Source organism: Emys orbicularis, chromosome 6, assembly GCF_028017835.1.
Source record: "Emys orbicularis isolate rEmyOrb1 chromosome 6, rEmyOrb1.hap1, whole genome shotgun sequence".
Classification (NCBI taxonomy): Eukaryota; Metazoa; Chordata; order Testudines; family Emydidae; genus Emys; species Emys orbicularis.
In genome coordinates, this window is record NC_088688.1 from 131,912,547 (window position 1) to 131,932,224 (window position 19,678).

At 45.1% G+C, this 19,678-nt stretch overlaps 1 protein-coding gene across 1 annotated transcript in view; it reads right to left on the reverse strand.

Moving 5' to 3' along the window:
- ABCA1 (ATP binding cassette subfamily A member 1) overlaps window positions 1-19,678 on the reverse strand; it is a 109,121-nt gene that overhangs the window by 58,142 nt on the left and 31,301 nt on the right. The window contains exons 6-7 of the mRNA XM_065406810.1: window positions 8,267-8,388; window positions 3,188-3,379 (exon numbers count right to left, since the gene is read on the reverse strand). Coding sequence (XP_065262882.1) covers window positions 3,188-3,379; window positions 8,267-8,388 — 314 coding nt within the window. The remainder of the gene's footprint in view (window positions 1-3,187; window positions 3,380-8,266; window positions 8,389-19,678) is intronic.

A 19,678-nucleotide genomic window follows, 5' to 3' on the forward strand; every position in this document is an offset into this window, starting at 1 on the left:
ATAGCTCTGTAGACGGTGCTTTGACGTTGCGGCTTGGGCTGGAGCTTGGGCTCTCAAGCCCACTCCTGGCCCCAGGCTTCAGAGCATGTGCCCAGCCCGAGCCACAATGTCTACACTGCTATTTTTAGGACCCGGGCTCACTCCCAGATGCCGCAGAGACATGCCCAGAATCAAGGTCACAGCAGGGCAGTGGCAAAGATGGCAACCTGGATCTCAGTCCAGGGTTTTAACCACAACTGCCTCCCTCTATTCCTCTGTCCCCAGGCTTGGACAATTATTTGGGAAGTTCTCTATATGGAAAAATTTGTGAATATGAAGTATGGTAAAAATGAGCACCGTTTTTCTATGTGGCTTTCTTCTTCTTAATTGTGCTGAAATCTCACCAGCCAATTCATTGCACTTTGTACCACACTGATTTCCTTTGTAACATTAATTCTTCTCTTTTATGTAGAGCTGAACACACTCTCCAATGCAGAAAGACCAATGTCTCACTCGAGCCCTTAATGTGGGGCTTAAATGGGAGCTTGAGTTTTTCACAAAGTCCCTGAGGTGAAATTTACCCTAAATAGAGCTGCAAACTCATGGACCCTTCTTCTTCTTCTTCTTCAGGGGTCTCCGAAAAGAAAATGATGAAAACTTGTAGCCAATTGAGCCATGTCTGTTTACGCCAGTTGAAAACATGGCCTAGAGTTTCTGTTATACTTGCATTACAGCCAGAGAGAGCTTTTAGTTACTAAAATGCCATTAAACAAAGACCTCCGGGGCATTTTTAAAAATGTCATTTACTTGGCCAATGAGCTTTTCAACACGGGTTTATGAGCTTTGTATAAGAAGCAGAGCAGAACTTGTTTCCAAGATTTCACCCTTAGGAAAATGCTGCTTTTATTGATACACTGCAAGTGAACAGACTCCTTTGTTCAAGAGTGGCAGAACGTTACCTCCTTTTCCAAGGATGTTATTGTAGGTCAAGGGACTGTTTAGCCATTAAGCCAGAGTGTTTCAAATGTGTGATGACCAATTCCTAGATTAATTTATTCAGTCCACATGGCCACATAGAGCACATGTATTTCGTTTAACTGATTCAGGCATTACAGCAACCTTCACCATTTTCCTTTGGAAAAATTATGCTTTGTGCTCCTAAGTAAGGTTGGCCGAATGCTCATCAGGTTCAGAATTGCTGGATTCAAGATTCTCTTCAGAAGCACAGAGCTTTCCTCTGAAGTCGAGATCAGAAGCAGACTTCTCAATACTGCACCCAATATCTATATTGTTCTTGCCCAGTGGCAGGAGCATAATGACTTATGGCTGCTCTTTTACTGATCAGAAACATAGGCTTAGATATGGCCAGTGTTTTTGTTTCTGCTGGGCTAAAGAATTCAGACTTTACTGAGGGTATGTCTACACTTACCCTACTTGTTGGCGATGTTCTCACTTTTATCCTTTTACGATCTTCGCTGCGAGAATATTCATAAGCTTGTCATTACAGAAAGCAAATTCTATAACCGAGGATGGTGGAAAATGAGGAAGTTGGGCCTGTACTGAGCGAGTTTGGCCAGAACCAGAATTCATTTAACGAGGAAGAAAACCTACAGGCCAACATTTCCAATGGGTGGCCTCCTTTTTCAGGGCCCAGTTTATTCTCAAGTAATTTGCTCCTGTATTTTGCATCTGCAATTGGATTGTGGGTGCAAATCTCAGTACTTGTACCCTCACCTACCTGACTGGGTGTAAACTGGGCAGTTAGAGGCACGTACTCAGACTGGCATCTGAAAATCTCTGGGCTCAAAGTGAGTGTGTCTGGAGATTTGGGAAGTGTAAACTGCCCAGGTAGAGAGAGGCTGGGCTGCAGCCATGTGAATGTTTACACGGCAGAGGGCCAGTAAAAGGCCTATAAACCACTTCAGTCCCATTCAACCCCACAAAATGCAAATTTCACTTATTATGAACACTCTAAATAACTGAAGATAACCTCAACTCAACCTCTCCTGTCCCCAGCCTGCTCTGAAATGCTTTCCTTCCCAGAGTCCTTTTCAAAATAGTTCATTTCTCTAGAGGAACAATTTTTGTGCTCTCTTTCCTCTGTCTGCTGTTACTTCATCTCTATGTATTCATTATTATGTCATTCTCGGTAGTAGCCTCTCTAGGTAAGGACAAAATGCACATGGAAGACATGTGCAAAACAGAACATGAATTACAGTAAAGTCAGGGCTGAAAGGTAATCTGATTCCAGTGCTTAATAATCAGCCTCTTTGATTGGGAAAACTCCAAGCAACTGATGCTTGACTATCTGTCCTATGAGGCATATCAAATCTGGATACCCACAGAGCAAGAGTGCTGAATTCCTCTATGCAGACAGTAGAGTATTTGTTTTATTGGACAACAAAGTGGGTTCCATAGGCCCTTTCTTCTCTGTGCTGCTGTTTCCAGTATCAACTTAATCAAGTTCTTTGTATGCTACCCAGACACTGTAGGTACACAAAGAGTCGCCTGGGTTCCAAAATAAACAAGCATGTCTGTTGCAAATATCTTCACCAAGCACTTTAAGTTTACTTAAATAATTGCAAACTGCATGGAGCTAAAATATTTAGGTACTGATCCAAAATCTATTAAAGTCAGTGGAAAGATTCCCCTTCACTTCAGTGGTCTTTGGATCTGGACCTAAAATCTCATGTGCGTGCACGTGTGTTAAAGCTACTCAAAGAGTTTGGGTTGCCATTGGCTACAAGCTTCCTCATGTTGCAAACATATGAAAGCTCTAATGCTAAATAGGTTTCTGTCCGACATCTGTGGGTTCATTCCAGCTGAGACGCAACATCTGATCAAAATACAGGAACAATGAATGGCCCATTTGTTACCATACAACATAAATATTTTTCTCCTGACAAATCAATGCAGAGACGCATGTTCACAGGCAATGTCCTCATTTAACATTTAATCAACAGAAAGCAGCAGTATGGCAGGAGAAAACTATATGATTAACTTGGGGGACTCAGAACCCTCTTCCATTTTCCTTATTGGCATTAAACAGTCTATTCCAAAAAATAAAGGCTCGTGTATTCTTGAACACCCCATCCCCATATTTCCCGAAAGCTTGTACAACCAAGCATTATATCATGCCCTTCATAAAGCACTAATTCCCAGCACTGATGCTCTCCCTTAGGAATCACTGTAAAGCCAGTGCACTCACCAGTATAGGCTTCAAAAGGTCTATATTAGCACGAAAGGCTTGCTCTGCCGCGTGGAGTTTTTCCTTAGGCATGGTGCAAAGGAAGGCTTCGCTGACCACCGCGACTATCGGGTTGTGGATTGTAACAAATTCAGACAGCTCTGACGCATTGCACAGATCTCTCAGCTGCATTCGATAGCCGGACAGGATGACCTGGGAACAGTTGTGAAATGATACAAAATGCCATCAATAAATCATTCTTGGCACTAAGCTAGTATCACTGAGTCAGAAATGATCATTTAGCTACATCATAATTCATAACATTCAAGGTTAGAAGGGAGAGGGTATTTCTCCCTATGGATTTCATGGTTCTTAACCATGCATTACTCTGATTATGACAAAAGTATGTGGCCCCACTGAATTCTATAGGAGAGTCCTACGGCTGAGATATCTCCACCACTCCATGCAGATCCATATAGTAGTAGACTCCCTACTCTACACCAACCTCAAAATATATTTGTTTGGGACCTGAGCCCCTCTAACAAGTTAAGGTTTGTGGTCAAACCTAAGAAGTGTGGCAAAAGCAAGGAAGAAAGACCCAAAGCCTAAACTCCTGAGATATATCATCCGTAAGGCACATTCTCTAGCCTACAATTATTTGCAATCAGATTCCTCTTGCCTCACACACAGGTGTGCAAGGCCGAGAGTTGAGAGCACAAGAATCCTGCCATTTGTGCTCCTTGGCCCGATCCAAAGCCCACCAAAGTTAATGGAAAGACTCCCACAGACTTCAATGGGCTTTGCATCAAGACCTCTGAGCACAAAGGTGTGGGTGTGTGTGTGTGGCCTATCCACACCAGTTGGCAAAGGTCATGAGATGGGAGGAGGTTGGTTCCTCCCTCTCTCTTCCTGACACGCTCACAAAGGAGTGGCCACAGCCTGGCGCTTGTAATTTTGCAATGTTTGGAACTGATCCTGAGCTACTGAAGTCAATGGGAACATTGCCACTGACTTCAATGGACATAAGACCAGATCCCTAACTCCTGTCCACAAACACCTCGTACTTTAAGTTAAGGATTCATTTCCTTTACAGATATTAAACAGGAATGAAAACCTCTGATCAATTATCTAATACCTGGGTCTCTCATGGGACTAATCTCCAAATCCCTTTAACAGGTCATTATGGCACTAGAGTCCTTTGAATGTGCAATGGTAAATGCTTAATACAGGTGATAAACAAGAGAAGCTCTGTGACTCTATTTGGAATGTCATGGTTTACTTTGTGAATAGTGGCAGGGCAACCAGATTTACACAACTAACAATAGCGTTTCTCTCCATTTCTGCTTCTCTTGGTTTGCAACCGCTAGTATGCCTGGACCGGACGTCAGTCTGAATCAAAGGTGATCACTAGGAGTCGGTCAGAGGGCGACCCCTGCTCAGAGCATCCTCTTGCGGCAGGCTGTGGCACAACAAGCAATGCTTGTCTCAGTTTCCCTTCTGCAGACTCCCAAGCACGCAACTCCCTCTGCTGCTGCTCCTCCTGCCTTCAGCCCTCTCCAGCCCTGGCTCTCTGGTTTGGGGACACCAGTCAGCAAACCTCTCTTGATGCCCTCCTACCTTCAGCCTTCTCTAAGGAACCAACTTCAGCTTCCTTCCAGGACTCCTCCAGTAACCTGGTCTCTTTGGGGCCAGCCACACTGTGACAGAGTCTCACTAAAATCTCTTGTATCATGTTGAGCCAACGAAGTACAAGAACTTTCATATTTTTCAAGGCAAAAACATGTCAACCATCCAGTGGAGAGATGCCTATCTAAGGAAGGATGCAAATGGACTCAGAGTTATAGAACCTTAACTTCTGCCTACATCTGCACTCCAGAAACAGGATGAATCCAAGCTTTGTTCTCTGTTGAGTAAATGGGATGTGTTTTGTGATCTGTAATGGTGGCACTTCACAAAATCATTACCACCAGCACCACAGCAATATCAGAGAAGGATGGTCTTGTGGTTAAAGGCAGCGGACCTCATGGGATTCAGGAGATCTGGGTTTAGTTTCCAATTCTGGCACAGATTTCCTGTGCGACTTGGGGCACAACACTTATAACAACAAAAATATCTGTATTAAACAAAAATAACAAGCAGACAGGACCAAAAAAAACCTCCCAGACACATGAAGTCACAACTTCATGAAAATTACAATCGGTCTGAAATTGTGGTGACTTCAGGTAGAAGCATAAATTATAAATGACAGGCTAATTCCCCCAAGGAGTCTTAAAATGTCAAGATCATTTTTGTAGACGTTGGGACTGTATCTGAAAAACAAGACACAGGTCACTTTATTTCAGGCTCATGGATCACAGTATCCTTTCTCTCCTGTCCACTAAGCACCAGGTATGTAAAATTGGGAGATTTGTTCCGTAGATTTGTACAGTCAATCAGAAGTGGCTTAGGTGACCTAAGTGCAATTGTTCAGTCCTATTGTTAGTTACACTGTGGTAGCACCCAGGAGCCCCAGTCATGGGCCAAGACCCATTGTGCTAGGTGCTGTACAAATGCAGAACATAGAGACGGTCCCTGCCCCACAAACCTGCAGTCTAAGTGGTTTTACAGCTTTCTATGTTTTCAGGGCTCAAATCTCCAGCTTCTGGCTGAGGAGGTCGGGGTGGCTATCTCTTCGGCACTAATCAACACTCCTTTGAAAATCCCAGCCTAATTGGTCTGAGAAGTGCTATAGAGTGATCTGAGTTGGTGTCGTCTTTCCCCAAGAGCTGACTAGACTGCTCTTCAAGGCAGAGACCTTGTATCTCATCACTTGTATCTGTACAGTACCTATAGAGTACACAATCCTGGTTGGAGCTTTAACTATATACCAATAATGTCCCCTTGGCACTGCCAGCTCCTACCTTTCTGAGGCGAATGAAAGAGAAAGCAGCACCTGGAAATAATCCCAGATCTCACACAGGGGGATACAGAGTCCTAACTTCAATACAGAGCGGGGAGAGGACTGTATACCTGCAGTGGGCACTAATTCTCTCTGCAGAGATCCTCCCCTCTACTTCTCCATTCCTACCCACCAAAACCTAACAAACCTTCCCCTCACAATCAATATTCAATCCAGCGGTAAAGTCAGGCCTCTCACACGACTCTCCAGCAAAATCACTTGGGAACATTTTATGCTTTTTCTGAGTCACAAGTCAGATCATGAAGTTTTCCAGGAAGAAAGACGTCTGCTTTGATTCATTATTTATATTACGGTAGTCCCTGAAGCCCCCTACCAAGCTCCGGAGTCCCACTGGGCGACGGTACAACTTGTTGATTTTGGTTTATGGCTACTACTGTACTTCAATGGAAAATATTATGGGGCTGGAAAACATCATTCAACAATACTGACAGAGTCCACACAAAACGTGTTCTTCTATTGACAAGATCAAGGTGTAAGTTAAAGTGATTCAAGAGAAACCTAGCTAGCAGTTTTCCCCTCTAGTGTCACCAGAGTAGCTCTAATATGTTGGTCTGCTAAAAGTATTACTTTCCCTCTCACTTCTACTGCCTTCCTAATGGCTACTGTGGCTACCAAATCAAGTTCAAGTTTGTCAAAAGACTGGGCGCCAGTTAGTTTTATTTCATTTATCTTTTAATTATTAATCTCTTTAAAAGCTGTCTCTACATTCCCAATACTCAGCACTACACACGTTGTTAAAGTTCTCTGATTAGGTGTCCCATGTTCACATCTACTATGTGCTTCTCTTTGATTCTATATTGAGCTTCAGAAAAATTAGGGCTGCAGACAGATTCCTTAAAATAGATACAAAGAATTTTTTTAGAGTAATGTATTAACTTATAGGATTAACTATCCAAAGCAGATGGCTTTGTCAAATTCTAGAAAGCATCAAACATTTGTATGAATGAGACCAGCATCCGAAATTAAGAAGGATCAAAGTTTAAAAGGGTTAAGTCACCATCCTTCAGGATATAAACTGATCAAGAACAGGGCTGAGAAAGAGGAAGAATTTTCCCTCTATGCTAGACAACTGCATGGGCACTTGCTTTACTGTGAGCATACGTCGTCCTCTGACATCGGAAGCAACCAGCCCTGGCCAATGTCAGAAAGAGAAACATGAGCTAGGTGGGCCATTGGGCTTTTGCAGCGTAGTAAGCCCAATGTTCTGAGTTTGACAAAGAAAACAATTATGTCAAGGACTCCAGTATTTGCACCTTCCTGTATTATGTGCAGTAGCTTTCACACATCTCAGCCAAAATCAGATCACCATTGTACCAGGCACCATTACGAATTTGGGTCCGATTTGGTGAATAGTTTCAGCCAAAAAAAAAAAACTGATTTTTTCCCACAAAAATCAAAATGTTTCATTTTGACCATTTCAAAACAACATGTTTTGACTTTTCTTTTCAAAACAGCATTCTGTTTAGAAATTTGGCTAATTTTTTAAACCATAACAAAGGGTAAAAAGCACCCCAAAATTAACCAAAATGAAATGTCAAAAAAAAAATCATTTGGGGTCAAACTGAATCAATTTTTCTTCAGATCCTTTGAAAAAAAGTCAATTATTCTCTTAGTTCCACTATGTTCTGTACAAGCACGCTGTCCCTATCACAAAGAGCTGACAATCTAAACAAAAGACAGACAAAGGGTGGGGAAAAGGAACCTTCTTCTTCCCCATCGGACAGACGGGGAACTGAGGCATGGAGAAATTAAGTGATTTGCCCAAGGTCACTCTGGCAGTCTGCAGCAGAGCTCCTGAGTCCCATTCCTGTGACTTACCCACAAGGCCATCTTTTCTTTGTCATTGAGAAAGAAAAGTAAAACAGTCCAAACAACACTGCTTGGCCATGCATTTTCATTGGAAAGCAGGACTTGAGAAATTCTCTTTGGCTTTTCAAGTGTTCTGTGCCTTTTAGGCATTTCCAGACTCTCTACATGGATTTTCAAGTCCTCTTACACCTTGCTGCAAACCAACCAAGATGAGATTGTAAGCTCTTTGGGCAGGGACCATCTTTCTGCATTGGTACAGCAACCAGCACAATGGGGCAGGGCTCCTAGATGCTACCACAATAATAATAATAATGCTTGAAAGAGTTCCTCACCCGCTTGAGGTTGACCTCTGCATTCAGTATCTCATCCACAGCAAACGATGGCACGGAAACATTATGATGGAGAAAGTCTGAGAAGGTCTCGTTGTCGACCAGGAAATCCCGAAGTTTCAAACCTGTTAGGTGAGAAGCAAGCATCACTCGGTTTTATTTAGTGCAAATCCAAAAAGGAGAAAGAATGTGAAATCTTCAAACTAAAATAGCAAAACCTGGTTGGGGGGAAGGGGAAGGGACGATGACAATGCAGAACACAAAAGGAAAACAGTAGCTGCTGGCAATGTGCTCTGAAATACAGCAGCTTGCAGAGATACATTGGACCTGCCATGTTTTTACACCAAAAATAGAATCTTTGAAAACAACCTCCCTCCAACCCCTTCACTAACACCTGATTTGTTGCATTTAATCAGCTGCCAGGCACATGAGATGCAAGGGGAGCTCAATGGTTCAGAATAAATTGCTCTTCAGTTTTGGGGAAATTCACTCCAGTGCAGAAAGCTAGGCACAAGAGGTTCAGGTTTCCACTTGAACTCTATTTTGTACGCTTAAGCAGAACTGAACTGGTGTACAGGGCAATAAGAAACTTACTAAATCTTATATAAAATGTTTGATCATTAATAATACGAGTACTACTAATAATCACCATCATTGTAACCTACCACAAGACATTTCCAGGCCAAGCACAGGCAGACACAAGTGTGCCTGGAGCCAGAGGTTACTTTATACAGATAGCACAGATAGATCTAGGAAGTAGTCTTGCCATCTCTCACATTTTTTTTTGGTAAGTCTTATGATATTTAGTGTTTTTCTAAAAGCCCCAGTTCCTGGAATCATGTGATTATATGAGAATCTCAGCTTTTTTCTTTTTCTTTTTAAAGCAGAATCTTCATGGTTGAGGCGAAACGCTGGAAAATGTTGTACCCTGAAGTCTTAGAAACCAGAGAGTAAAGAACAGAACCCCAACACTGATTTTTTTTTTTAAAAAACTCATGATTTTTAAACCAATCACATGATTTGGGGGGCCTGACTCCAGGGCTTTTGAATGCTTGATGTTGGCAATACAAAGGAATGCAGTTGAGATGAAAGGTGCAAACGCTAAGCAGTGGGGAGTTGAGGGAAGAAAGAGATCTTGGGAGTCATTGTGGATAGTTCTCTGAAAACATCCACACAACGTGCAGTGGCAGTCAAAAAAGCTAACAGAATGTTGGGAATCATTAGGAAAGGGACAGCTAGTAAGACAGAAAATATCATATTGCCTCTATATAAATCCACGGTATGCCTGCATTTTGAATACTGTGTGCAGATCTGGCCGCCCCATCTCAAAAAAGATATGTTGGTATAGAAAAAAGGTATAGAAAAGGACAACAAAAATGATTAGGGGTATGGAACAGCTTCCATATGAGGAGAGATTAATAAGACTGGGACTTTTCAGCTTGGAAAAGAGATGACTAAGGGGAGATATGATAGAGGCCTATAAAATCATGACTGGTGTGGAGAAAGTAAACAAGGAAGTGTTGTATACTCCTTCTCATAACACAAGAACCAGGGATCACCAAATTAAATTAATAAGCAACAGGTTTAAAACAAACGGAAGTATTTCTTCACACAACGCACAGTCCACCTGTGGAACTCTTTGCCAGAGGATGTTGTGAAGGCCAAAACTATAATAGGGTTCAAAAAAGAAGGAGATAAGTTCATGGAGGATAGGTCCATCAATGGCTATTTGCCAGGATGGGCAGGGATGGTGTCCCTAGCTTCTGTTTGCCAGAAGCTGTGAATAAGTGACAGGGATGGATCACTTGATAATTAACTGTTCTGTTCATTCCCTCTGAAGCACTTGGCATTAGCCACTGTCGGTAGACAGGACACTGGGCCAGGTGGACCTTTGGTCTGACCCGGTATGGCTGCTTTTCAGGGCCGGTGCAACCCATTAGGCGACCTAGGTGGTCGCCTAGGGCGCTAGCATTTGGGGGGCGGCATTTCGGGTCCTTTGGCGGCGACTGCGGCGGCCGGATCTTCGGCCGCCCCGGTCGTCGTCGGCATTTAGGCGGAGGGAGCTGGGGCAGGGGGGCGCGGGGAGGGCTGCCTGCAGCAAGTAAGGGGGGGGGGCGGCATGCAGGGGAACTTCCCACCCCAGCTCACCTCTGCTCCGCCTCCTCCCATGAGCACGCCGCCCCGCTCTGCTTCTCTCCCTGCCAGGCTTGCGGCGCCAAACAGCTGATTGGCGCCGCAAGCCTGGGAGGCGGGAGAAGTGGAGCAGCGACGGCGTGCTTGGGGAGGAGGCGGAGCAGAGGTAAGCTGTGGTGGGGAGCTGCCACACGGCTCCCCGGGGGGGTGGGGAGCTGCCGCAGGGCTCGGGGAGGGGGTGGAGCAGAGGTGAGCTGGGGTGGGGAGCTGCCGCACGGCTCCCTGGGCCGGGGGGAGCTGCTGCGGGGGGGGGGGGGCGCCTCAGGGCGGGGGGGGGGGGGAGCTGCCACGGGGGGGTGCCTTAGGGCGGAGGGGGGGCGGAGAGCTGCCACAGGGCTGGGGGGGGGGGGCAAGGTGGAAGTTTCGCCTAGGGAGTTAAACATCCTTGCACCCGCCCTGCCGCTTTTATGTTCTTATGAAGAGAATTGACATGGTTGACTCTAGAGAAGATTCATAGGCATAGGCTAAGCTGATTAGGTAGATATCCTGATGCCTTTTCTACTTAAGGAAGAGCAGAGGCACAAAACAAATTGGTAATTGATGGCAAAGAGGGAGAAAAACCCACGTGCCAAGCCCTAATGCAATGGACTCCTAATAGCTTGTATTCCCTCACGGCTGCACTGCTCATCCCAGAGGGAGCAGCAGCCACTGTGGCACAGGGCTCTCGTTCTTGTTTTAATCAGCTTGACTGCTTACAAGAAACACTCAGTGCCGTTCTGAGAAGGCACCGGAGAGAGCCTGCTGCAAATCTCCACAGCGCTGGGAGGGGATGGGGAGCACGCCAGGGCGGCCACTGGTCCCAAGAACATGGAGTCCCACTCTCTGTATGCCTCTCAGGGTTTCTTTTGTCTCGACTTGGCAGGACACCAGTCTGGTATAAGAATTATGAGGCGAGAGCGGAGGAGGAAAAGCAACACTCCCCATTCTCCTTGCAGCACGAGCACGCCGGGGTTACTGTCGGTCATTGCTCTCTAGCCTACATCTCTGGTTACAAGTTCCCTGTAGCCTTTTTGTTCTACATGAAAAATAATCGCCACCATCAGCTAGGCTGAGGAAAGCTGGAGCTAACGTTGACAGGAGGTTACTTCAGGGTGAAAGCTTTATTCCCCACTCCCAGGCAGGATGATTTAATAACCTGCCCATTGATCATACTGTGAAAAAAAACATAACAGGCTCGTGCAAACAAACAGGCCTAGTTTTCTTTTCAGCCAAGACTGGCACTAAGAAAAGTGGGCCAGATCCTCAGCTGGTGCAAATCAGCATAAGCCATTTACACTGATTCACACCAGCTGAGGGCTTTGCCCCCCAAAATTACTCTGATTCAAAAATCTCCTTCCTCCTGATTTCTGGCTACTTCCTAACTGCACTGCATTGGCTAAAGAATTACTCGGTATGTTTGGGTTTTGGTGAGATCATCAACAGCACTGAAACTCAAATGGACAAAGAGATTAGCTGGACAAAGACTATGGCTACATCTACACTACAGGGGGGGGTCGATTTACGATACGCAAATTCAGCTACGCGAATAGCGTAGCTGAATTCGACGTATCGCAGCCGACTTACCCCGCTGTGAGGACGGCGGCAAAATCGACCTCCGCGGCTTCCCATCGACGGCTCTTACTCCCACCTTCGCTGGAGGAGTAAGAGCGTCGATTCGGGGATCGATTGTCGCGTCCTGACGGGACGCGATAAATCGATCCCCGAGAGGTCGATTTCTACCCGCCGATTCAGGCGGGTAGTGTAGACCAGGCCACAGTGGCATTTAAAGATCAGACATTTGCAAGCTTTTTCATTTAGCCCAATTCTAAATAGAGTCTATTTTTCTAGTTGCTCTTTTAATAAAATGTTATTGAACAACAATTCTCCTGCTCTTCCTGTATTTCCTCCTCCTTTGTTCTTGATTGCTGCTCGGAAACTGGATCTTTGTTAGTTAGGAACATTCTCTTTAGTTTGTCTAATTCAAAGTGTTTGGACAACTGCAGCAAAGCAACGTGCATCTTATTACAGAATGTAAAGAAGCTATTTTTGGATTCCCACTGCCCTGTCTGTAAAGATGATGTGGACTGCGAAGGAACCTTGTCTTCTTACTTGTCTATAAATTAACTAACACAATGTCCCTCGGGTGTTTTCTTTCCTCATTATCAGCCAGCATTTTCAAAAGTACACAGTGCTGGCTGAAATTCCCATCCCAGGCATATTTCTACATTTGTTTTCATCCCGATTCCTGACAAAGAGTCAAAGTTTTTCACCAAACGGAAAATTCAAAAAAATGTTGATTCAGAAATTCCAAAACATTTTGTTTCAGGTTGGTGCGACATTAATCTTTCTCCCACAAGCAACTGTGCTGACATGCCTGAGGTCCCACAGAAAGCCTGTAGCAAAGCAATGACTTGTCTTGACCTCAAGTCCAGTGCCTGAACCAAAAGGCCAACCTCCTTCTTGGTGAGCTCACCCCGCCTCTGGTCCTCTTTCCATCAGGACAGACTGAGCCACCCCACAGAGTCCCCGCTCTTCAAATCACGGAGGCCCACACACTGACTTGCCCCTGAAGCCAGTCACAGGTGGGGAGGGGAGCAGAGCAATGCAATCAATCTAAACTCCAGCACTGCACAGTCAAAGTGTATGTCTACACTACAGACCTTACAGCGGCACAGCTATACTGACGCAGTTGTGCCGCTGTAAGATCTCCCGTGTAGCTGCTCTGTGCCAAAGGGACAGAACTCTCCCGTTGACATAACTACACAATTCCCAATGAGCGGCGGTAGCTGACAGAGCTGTCCACACTGGCATTTCTGTCGGTGTAACTTACGTCGCTCAGGGGTGTGTTTTTTTCCACACATCTGAGCGACATAAATTATACTGACGAAAGTGCTAGCGTAGACATAGCCTTAGAAGACGAGGCTTTTTTAAAGGCGTCCCTTTCAAAACACCCATCATTCTGTCCAAGGCTATTTACCCACCAGAGCATAACACAACCGATGCAAACAATGCAAGATTGTTAGTTCAAAACTGCCACAATGCCCGCAAACAACACAGTCATAGTTCCTGAATGCGCTAACAACATACTAAGTAATGGGAGCACTTAAGGTGCTGGAATTACAGCGTAATCACCAAAATGCATCCCTGCCATTAAAGAAATTCTTCACCCCCTGTTGGGATGATCTATGTTCTACTGCGATGGAACAGCTCACCCCCTTCGTCCCGCCCTTTGCTGCCAACAGAGCCAGTCGAGTTCAGTACCAGAGTACGGCTTGTGCTTCTGACAAACGAGGCAGCAGATCAGGCCCTTCAAGGTTGAAACGTATAAAATAAATAAAGTTAGAGATGAGCCCTAATCATGAAACTTGGATCTGAGTTTGGGTGCAGGCTCAGCTGGTGTAAATCAATTTAGCACCACTGAAGTCAATAGAGCTTTGCTGATTTACACCAGCTGAGGATCTAACCTAACATGTGAAAGGAGCTCCTCTCCCTACTGTACAGCCAGCTTTGCTCTTTAATTCCCAGTCTACCCACACTAAGGCCTGGATCTTGCAAGGAGCTGTGCTGAGCTCAGGACTGGAGGCTTGCTCTCTGCTGCTCTTTGTTAATTAAAAGGTCTGAAGAAAACAAGGCAGCCAGTCAGTCCATGTGCCATGACTGCACCTTCAGCAACTGCAGATACTCTTCTAGTGGTGTCAAGTATCAGGGGGTAGCCGTGTTAGTCTGTATGCACAAAAACAACAAGGAGTCCGGTGGCACCTTAAAGACTAACAGATTTCTTTGGGCATAAGCTTTCGTGGGTAAAAAACCCACTTCTTCAGCTGTCTAGTGGGACATTCAAGACAGAAAACAATTATGTTATTTCCTGCACTTCCTTTGCTATTACTGGATTGATCAGCTTTTGGCTGAACTTCCATTTCTCCCAGCTCAGCCACTCCTTTCCCTTGATCCTGAAGTGCAGTCATAACCCTTTATTTATTATCTCAGAGGCTGCTAATAGAAAAGTGATTGTGTTGCCATAAAAACAGCATTAAGGCATCACTGCAAGATCAAGTGGCAAGACCAGACGAGTTATGGAAGCCTTTACTTTGCTCCTTAGCATCGGCAGATTCTTGTAAGTGCCTGCAGGCGAGCGGATTCCTTTCCCGGCACAAAGCAATCACACGCCTGCCTCTCTCAATTAACGAAAGCGGCAATGCAAGATTGAGAAATCCATGGGAACGATCAGTGGATGTTTCTTTCCTTGTGATGTGATTGAGAAGAGGCTGCAAGGCACAAAGATACCCACTAGGTAGGGTTCAGACTTATGGGGCCTGATTCCCAGCTCTGGGTGAGCTGCACTTGATACAGAAACTGGAGTGAGGAGGGGGACACCTTTGCACCTCTTGGTATACTGGGGCTAAGCCCATTTATAAGTCAGAGCAGTGACAGGACTGGTCTATCATACTCCAGGCTGCCAAAGACCTTAAGGAGCTGTTCCAAAAGCCGGGAGCAACCAAAGTGCACTTGCATTGCGTACCATCCTTCTGGATCCCTGCCCTCCCCAACAAGTTCTCTCCCCCCACAGCTGCCCCTTGCACTGCACCAATACAGACAGCATCAGCCGTCTGGTCCACCTGTTTGTTGCAAGGTGAGCTGTCTCTTCCCACACAGATCCCCAACCCAGCAAATGAAAATGTATTTTAAGGACCACTTCTGCATCACGCAAGATGGCCATAGGGTAAGCGGCGCTGCAGCGTTTTACCTTCCCCGTTACACAAATGGAAAACCAGAGACACAAAAGTGCATTGACCTGTCCGGTAGACAGTCTGACCCAGTGGGACATGGCATAGGACTGCGATCCAGGAGGCATCGTGTTCTCAGCCTGGATCATCCATTGATTTACTGAGCAAGTCTCTTACCCTCAATTTCCCTGCATATAAAATCGAGATAACATTCTCTTTGGTGAAACTTCTCCATCACAGAGCTGAGCACCCACTCCTTCCATCAGCCCCCACAAAAATAAAGACCTGAAATAAACAACCCAAACAAACAAAATAATCCTACCCCAATCAGAATTCTTCTACCTAGAAAAGAGAGAAGAATAGCGACTTCACTAATGATAATCTATTTTCTGAGGAAGGCATTTAGATATGATGGTGATGGACAGCAACATGAAACCCTAAGACAGGCTAGTAAATTACCAATGTCAGATTTGGGAATAGAACTCAGGACCTGTGAGCTCTCAGCGTCTCTTGCTTATCCAGAGGAAACAGCAATCACAGTAATGTTGGAGACTATATTAGCAAAGGACCTACTGATCCAGTGACCCAGCTCTGTTATGCTACAAACAAAACCTTTTGATTCCCAGTCATCAGCCAGTGCTGGGCAATTTTCATTTGCCCGTGTTATATTCCCATGATTAAACTTTTGGCAACACATCCATGCAGCGTGCTGGAGCGTCACACAAGCCTCCTTTATGGGCTCATTTGGCTTTTCATTTTTTCTTCCCTCCACATGGCATCCTTCCCTTGTACAGGTGGTATAGCTCTCACAGCTAAATCTCTTCCTAGCTGATGCCGACAGGAGCTAAAACAGTCATAGGAACATGTTACACAACATTACCTTGATTTGCTGACAGGAAATTGAGCAGCTCGGAAGGCCTGTGGTGCAAGATCTGCTAGCATCAACACGCCAGACTAATCTGCCAACAGTTGTCCCTTTCCCATGTAAACGTATTGTCCGTTTGCTGTGGGAGGTGGTAGGCCTATCTGCTCTCAAGCCATAAAGTGCCTCAGCCTGTTGTCAGGGGAGACAACCAGTTACGTTAAGGCCCATCCAGAACCTTCACACATCTTCCTTTTTGGAAAACAGGCTACTGTGGGAGGTTGTGGGATCCCCATCACTGGAGGTTTTTTAAGAACAGGTTGGACAAACACCTGGCAGGGATGGTGTTGGTTTATTTGGCCCTGTCTCAGCCCAGGAGACTGGACTTGATGACTTCTACAAGTCCCTTCCAGGCCTACATTTCTATGAGTCTGAGTTTAAGAAGGATTCAAGCAGTTCCCTTTCTCCTGTCTGTTTCATTTACTTGTCTGACTGCTAAGTTTCTTCTGAGAGAGGGGGGAAAGGTTATGTGCAGACTCCTCACCCTTTCTCCACAGGAACTCTGGAGAATGGCTCACTCCTCCTCCTCCTCTTTTGGAGGTCATGCTGGGAAGGTTTCAGTCAGACGGGCAGTTCCACGCTACAGAGTGTGAGCCAGGCAATCCTGGAGCACCTCACGGGACTAATAGAGCCACAGCATTAGTGAGAGGCAAACTGCAAAATGTTATCCACCTCTTCCCTCTGAGTTCCTCATTTCCCACAGCGAGCACGAGCTCCTCACGAACGATTGCACACCACAGGCCGGATCCTCAAATAGTATGAACTGGTGTAGCTCTGTTGGCTTCAGTGGAGCAACACCAATTTACACCAGTGGAGAATCTGGCATAGAGCCGCCAGACCAATCCATAGAAACAAATTATTTTTTTCTGCTGGTAGTACCTTGGGTCCCCAGTGGTTATACATATAGTCACAGACAGTCCCTGCCCCAAACAGCTTACAAAGGGCAGGAGGGGAAACAGAGGCACAGAGAGGTGAAGTGACTTGTCCAAGGTCACTCAGCAGGTCAATGGCAGAGCTGAGATTAGAAGCCAGGTCTGCAGATTGTCAGTCCTGCATCCGACCCACTAGAGAACATTCTCCTTATTTAGATACTGCAGACAAGCAGGGAAAGTGACAAATGCTCTATTATCTCTTCTTCCACCCTGGACCAGATTCTGTGATTAGTACAAACAAGGGTAAAACAAGGTTTGCCAAATGGAGACTAAAACAAAGAGAAAAACGTATTTTCAAGCTTCTAACAGAGTATTAAACTTGATACGATTTAAAAAAAAAACACCAGGCTTATGAGGTACTGGGAAGTAACAGAGAGAGAGTGTGTGTAAATACGGTACAAGCCCCGGTGGGCAGAAAATTTAAACTAAAATGAAAATTCCCCCCAAAATTGTTTGTTTTGGTTGAAAAGCCATTGCTTGTCTCCCCCGACTACCTGTCCCCCCCCAAAATCAACCACTTTTAACACTTATGCTTTAGGCTTTTAAGCCAACCTCTGATTATTGGGAGTCAGAAGGGAAATTTCTCCAGGACAAGTTATTGCATAAACTGCCTACTGCAACGGCTCTTGCAACTTCTTCTGAAGTAATTGATACCAGTCATCATTGGAGACGGTATACTGGACCAGAAAAACTACTGGTCTGATCTGATGATACAGCAATTTCTATGTTCCTGACAATTTCCTGGGAGTCCTGATGAAAACCAGGGCAAATATGCACTAACTGCATGAAAAGGTATCACCATTCAAATCAGGATTATCCCACTGCGGAGCACAACTTTGTAATCAGAGCAGAACACGCTGGAGTTCAGCACTAGTAGTACGCTGTTTAGAACATACTGGAAAGTGTGGGTATGTCCACACAGCAAAGAAAACCCCACGGCTGACCCATGCCAGCCAACTTGGGCTTGTGGACTATGCACAGGTTTTTCTTTGCTGTGTAGACATACCCTGTGTCTTCATGCCACTGCCCCCTGCTGCCTAGAATGTCTAATCATTCCAGGGCTTGTTATGTCACTTTCAAGTGCAGTGGTTCTCACCCCGCAGCCCAATCAGCACACAGCTGCGGCCCATGTGACATCCTCAGGGCCATACATGTAATATATATATTGTGTGGATGCAGCCCACAAAACGCATAGAGAACTGCATCTGTAGTGTTGGAAAGGTCTGGGTTATGGCAGCTGGATGGCACAGACAGGGCAAGCACTGAGACTCAGCTAGGAAAACACTACTCAGCCAAGCTCAAAGCCTTTGCTAGTCTTGCCCCAGGAATGAACCCACTTCTGGCACATGCCTGTGTTCAGCCATCATCTGAGAAGGTCCTGTTAACAACAACACACAGAGATTCATAAGGGGAAGGTCCACTGTAAGTCCTGCCTTCAGATGCACACGCAAAGCTGCTACTAACATCAACAAGAACTACCTGCGTGCATCCTAAAGTTAGTATTTATTAATTATTATTATTATAGGCAGGGCTGGTAGCATCATCTATTTTTAGGGTTGCGCAATAGTTCCCATTATCACACTGCCTTAAAAACTACTTTAAAGGAACAGTAAGGTTCTGAAAAAAAGCAAGACAGAAGTAGGCAATGCTCGTTTAAGCAGGGAAAGACACTCCTACCATATGTCCTTTAAAATCAAGCACAAGAGGGCAAATGCTGGTTGGAAACTGGATGTTTTGGTTCCCAAAGCACTGGAGGATTTCTAATTCCCAGATCAGCCTGTAATTTAATCTGCACAACAGTATCCCCTTCATAGCTGCCAATGTACAGTACACACTCCACGGGCCAGATCCTCAGCTGGTGTAAATCAGCACAGCTATGTTGACTTCAAGAGTTATCACAGTTTTACACCAGCTGAGGCTCTAACCCACCACATGCAGGCAAGTTGCATGCATTCAGCTGATTTACAATATACTGCATGTCTATAGTACTCTTTCATCTCAAATTAGTCCATAGTTCTTTGGAAATGTGACTCAATATACAGGCTACAGTACATGGAGGAATCACTTCACTAAAATGCAGCTACCTCTGGGGTGAAATACAACCACTGCTTAACACGCAACAACACAACAGACAACAGTTTAGACCAAGAAGTCAGGAAGAATGCTGTAGCTAGCTGAAACTGCAAGGGCATTTAGCAACAGGAGGCAGAACGTAATTACACATATTGGATTTTAGCCGGAACCCTGGGGTTAACACTCCCCTATTTATATTACCAATAACATTTAAAAAGGTAAGGCATTTGATTTCCATGAAGAAGCAGCCTGCAAAAATCTATTTTCCATGGATTTCATAGATGTTTTGGTTAAAGTATGCTCCACGTCCCTGCCTGGCTAAAGCTGACCTTTGATTCAACACAGATCATATTTCCAACACATCAGTCTTTTACTGCCCCACTGTTACACTAAAATCCATGCCACTGCACCCTGTATTTTGGAGTGAGGACTCAAGTCCCTTGGCAGCTGTTACTTCGCTCCTAGGGATATTGTAAACATTGATTAGTGAATGTCTGTAGAGCACTTAGAAGATGGAAAGTGCTCTGAATGGCGAAGTTCCCAAATCTGAACACTGAATCTGGGGCGGTAGGGCCTCAAAACCAAATCCCTC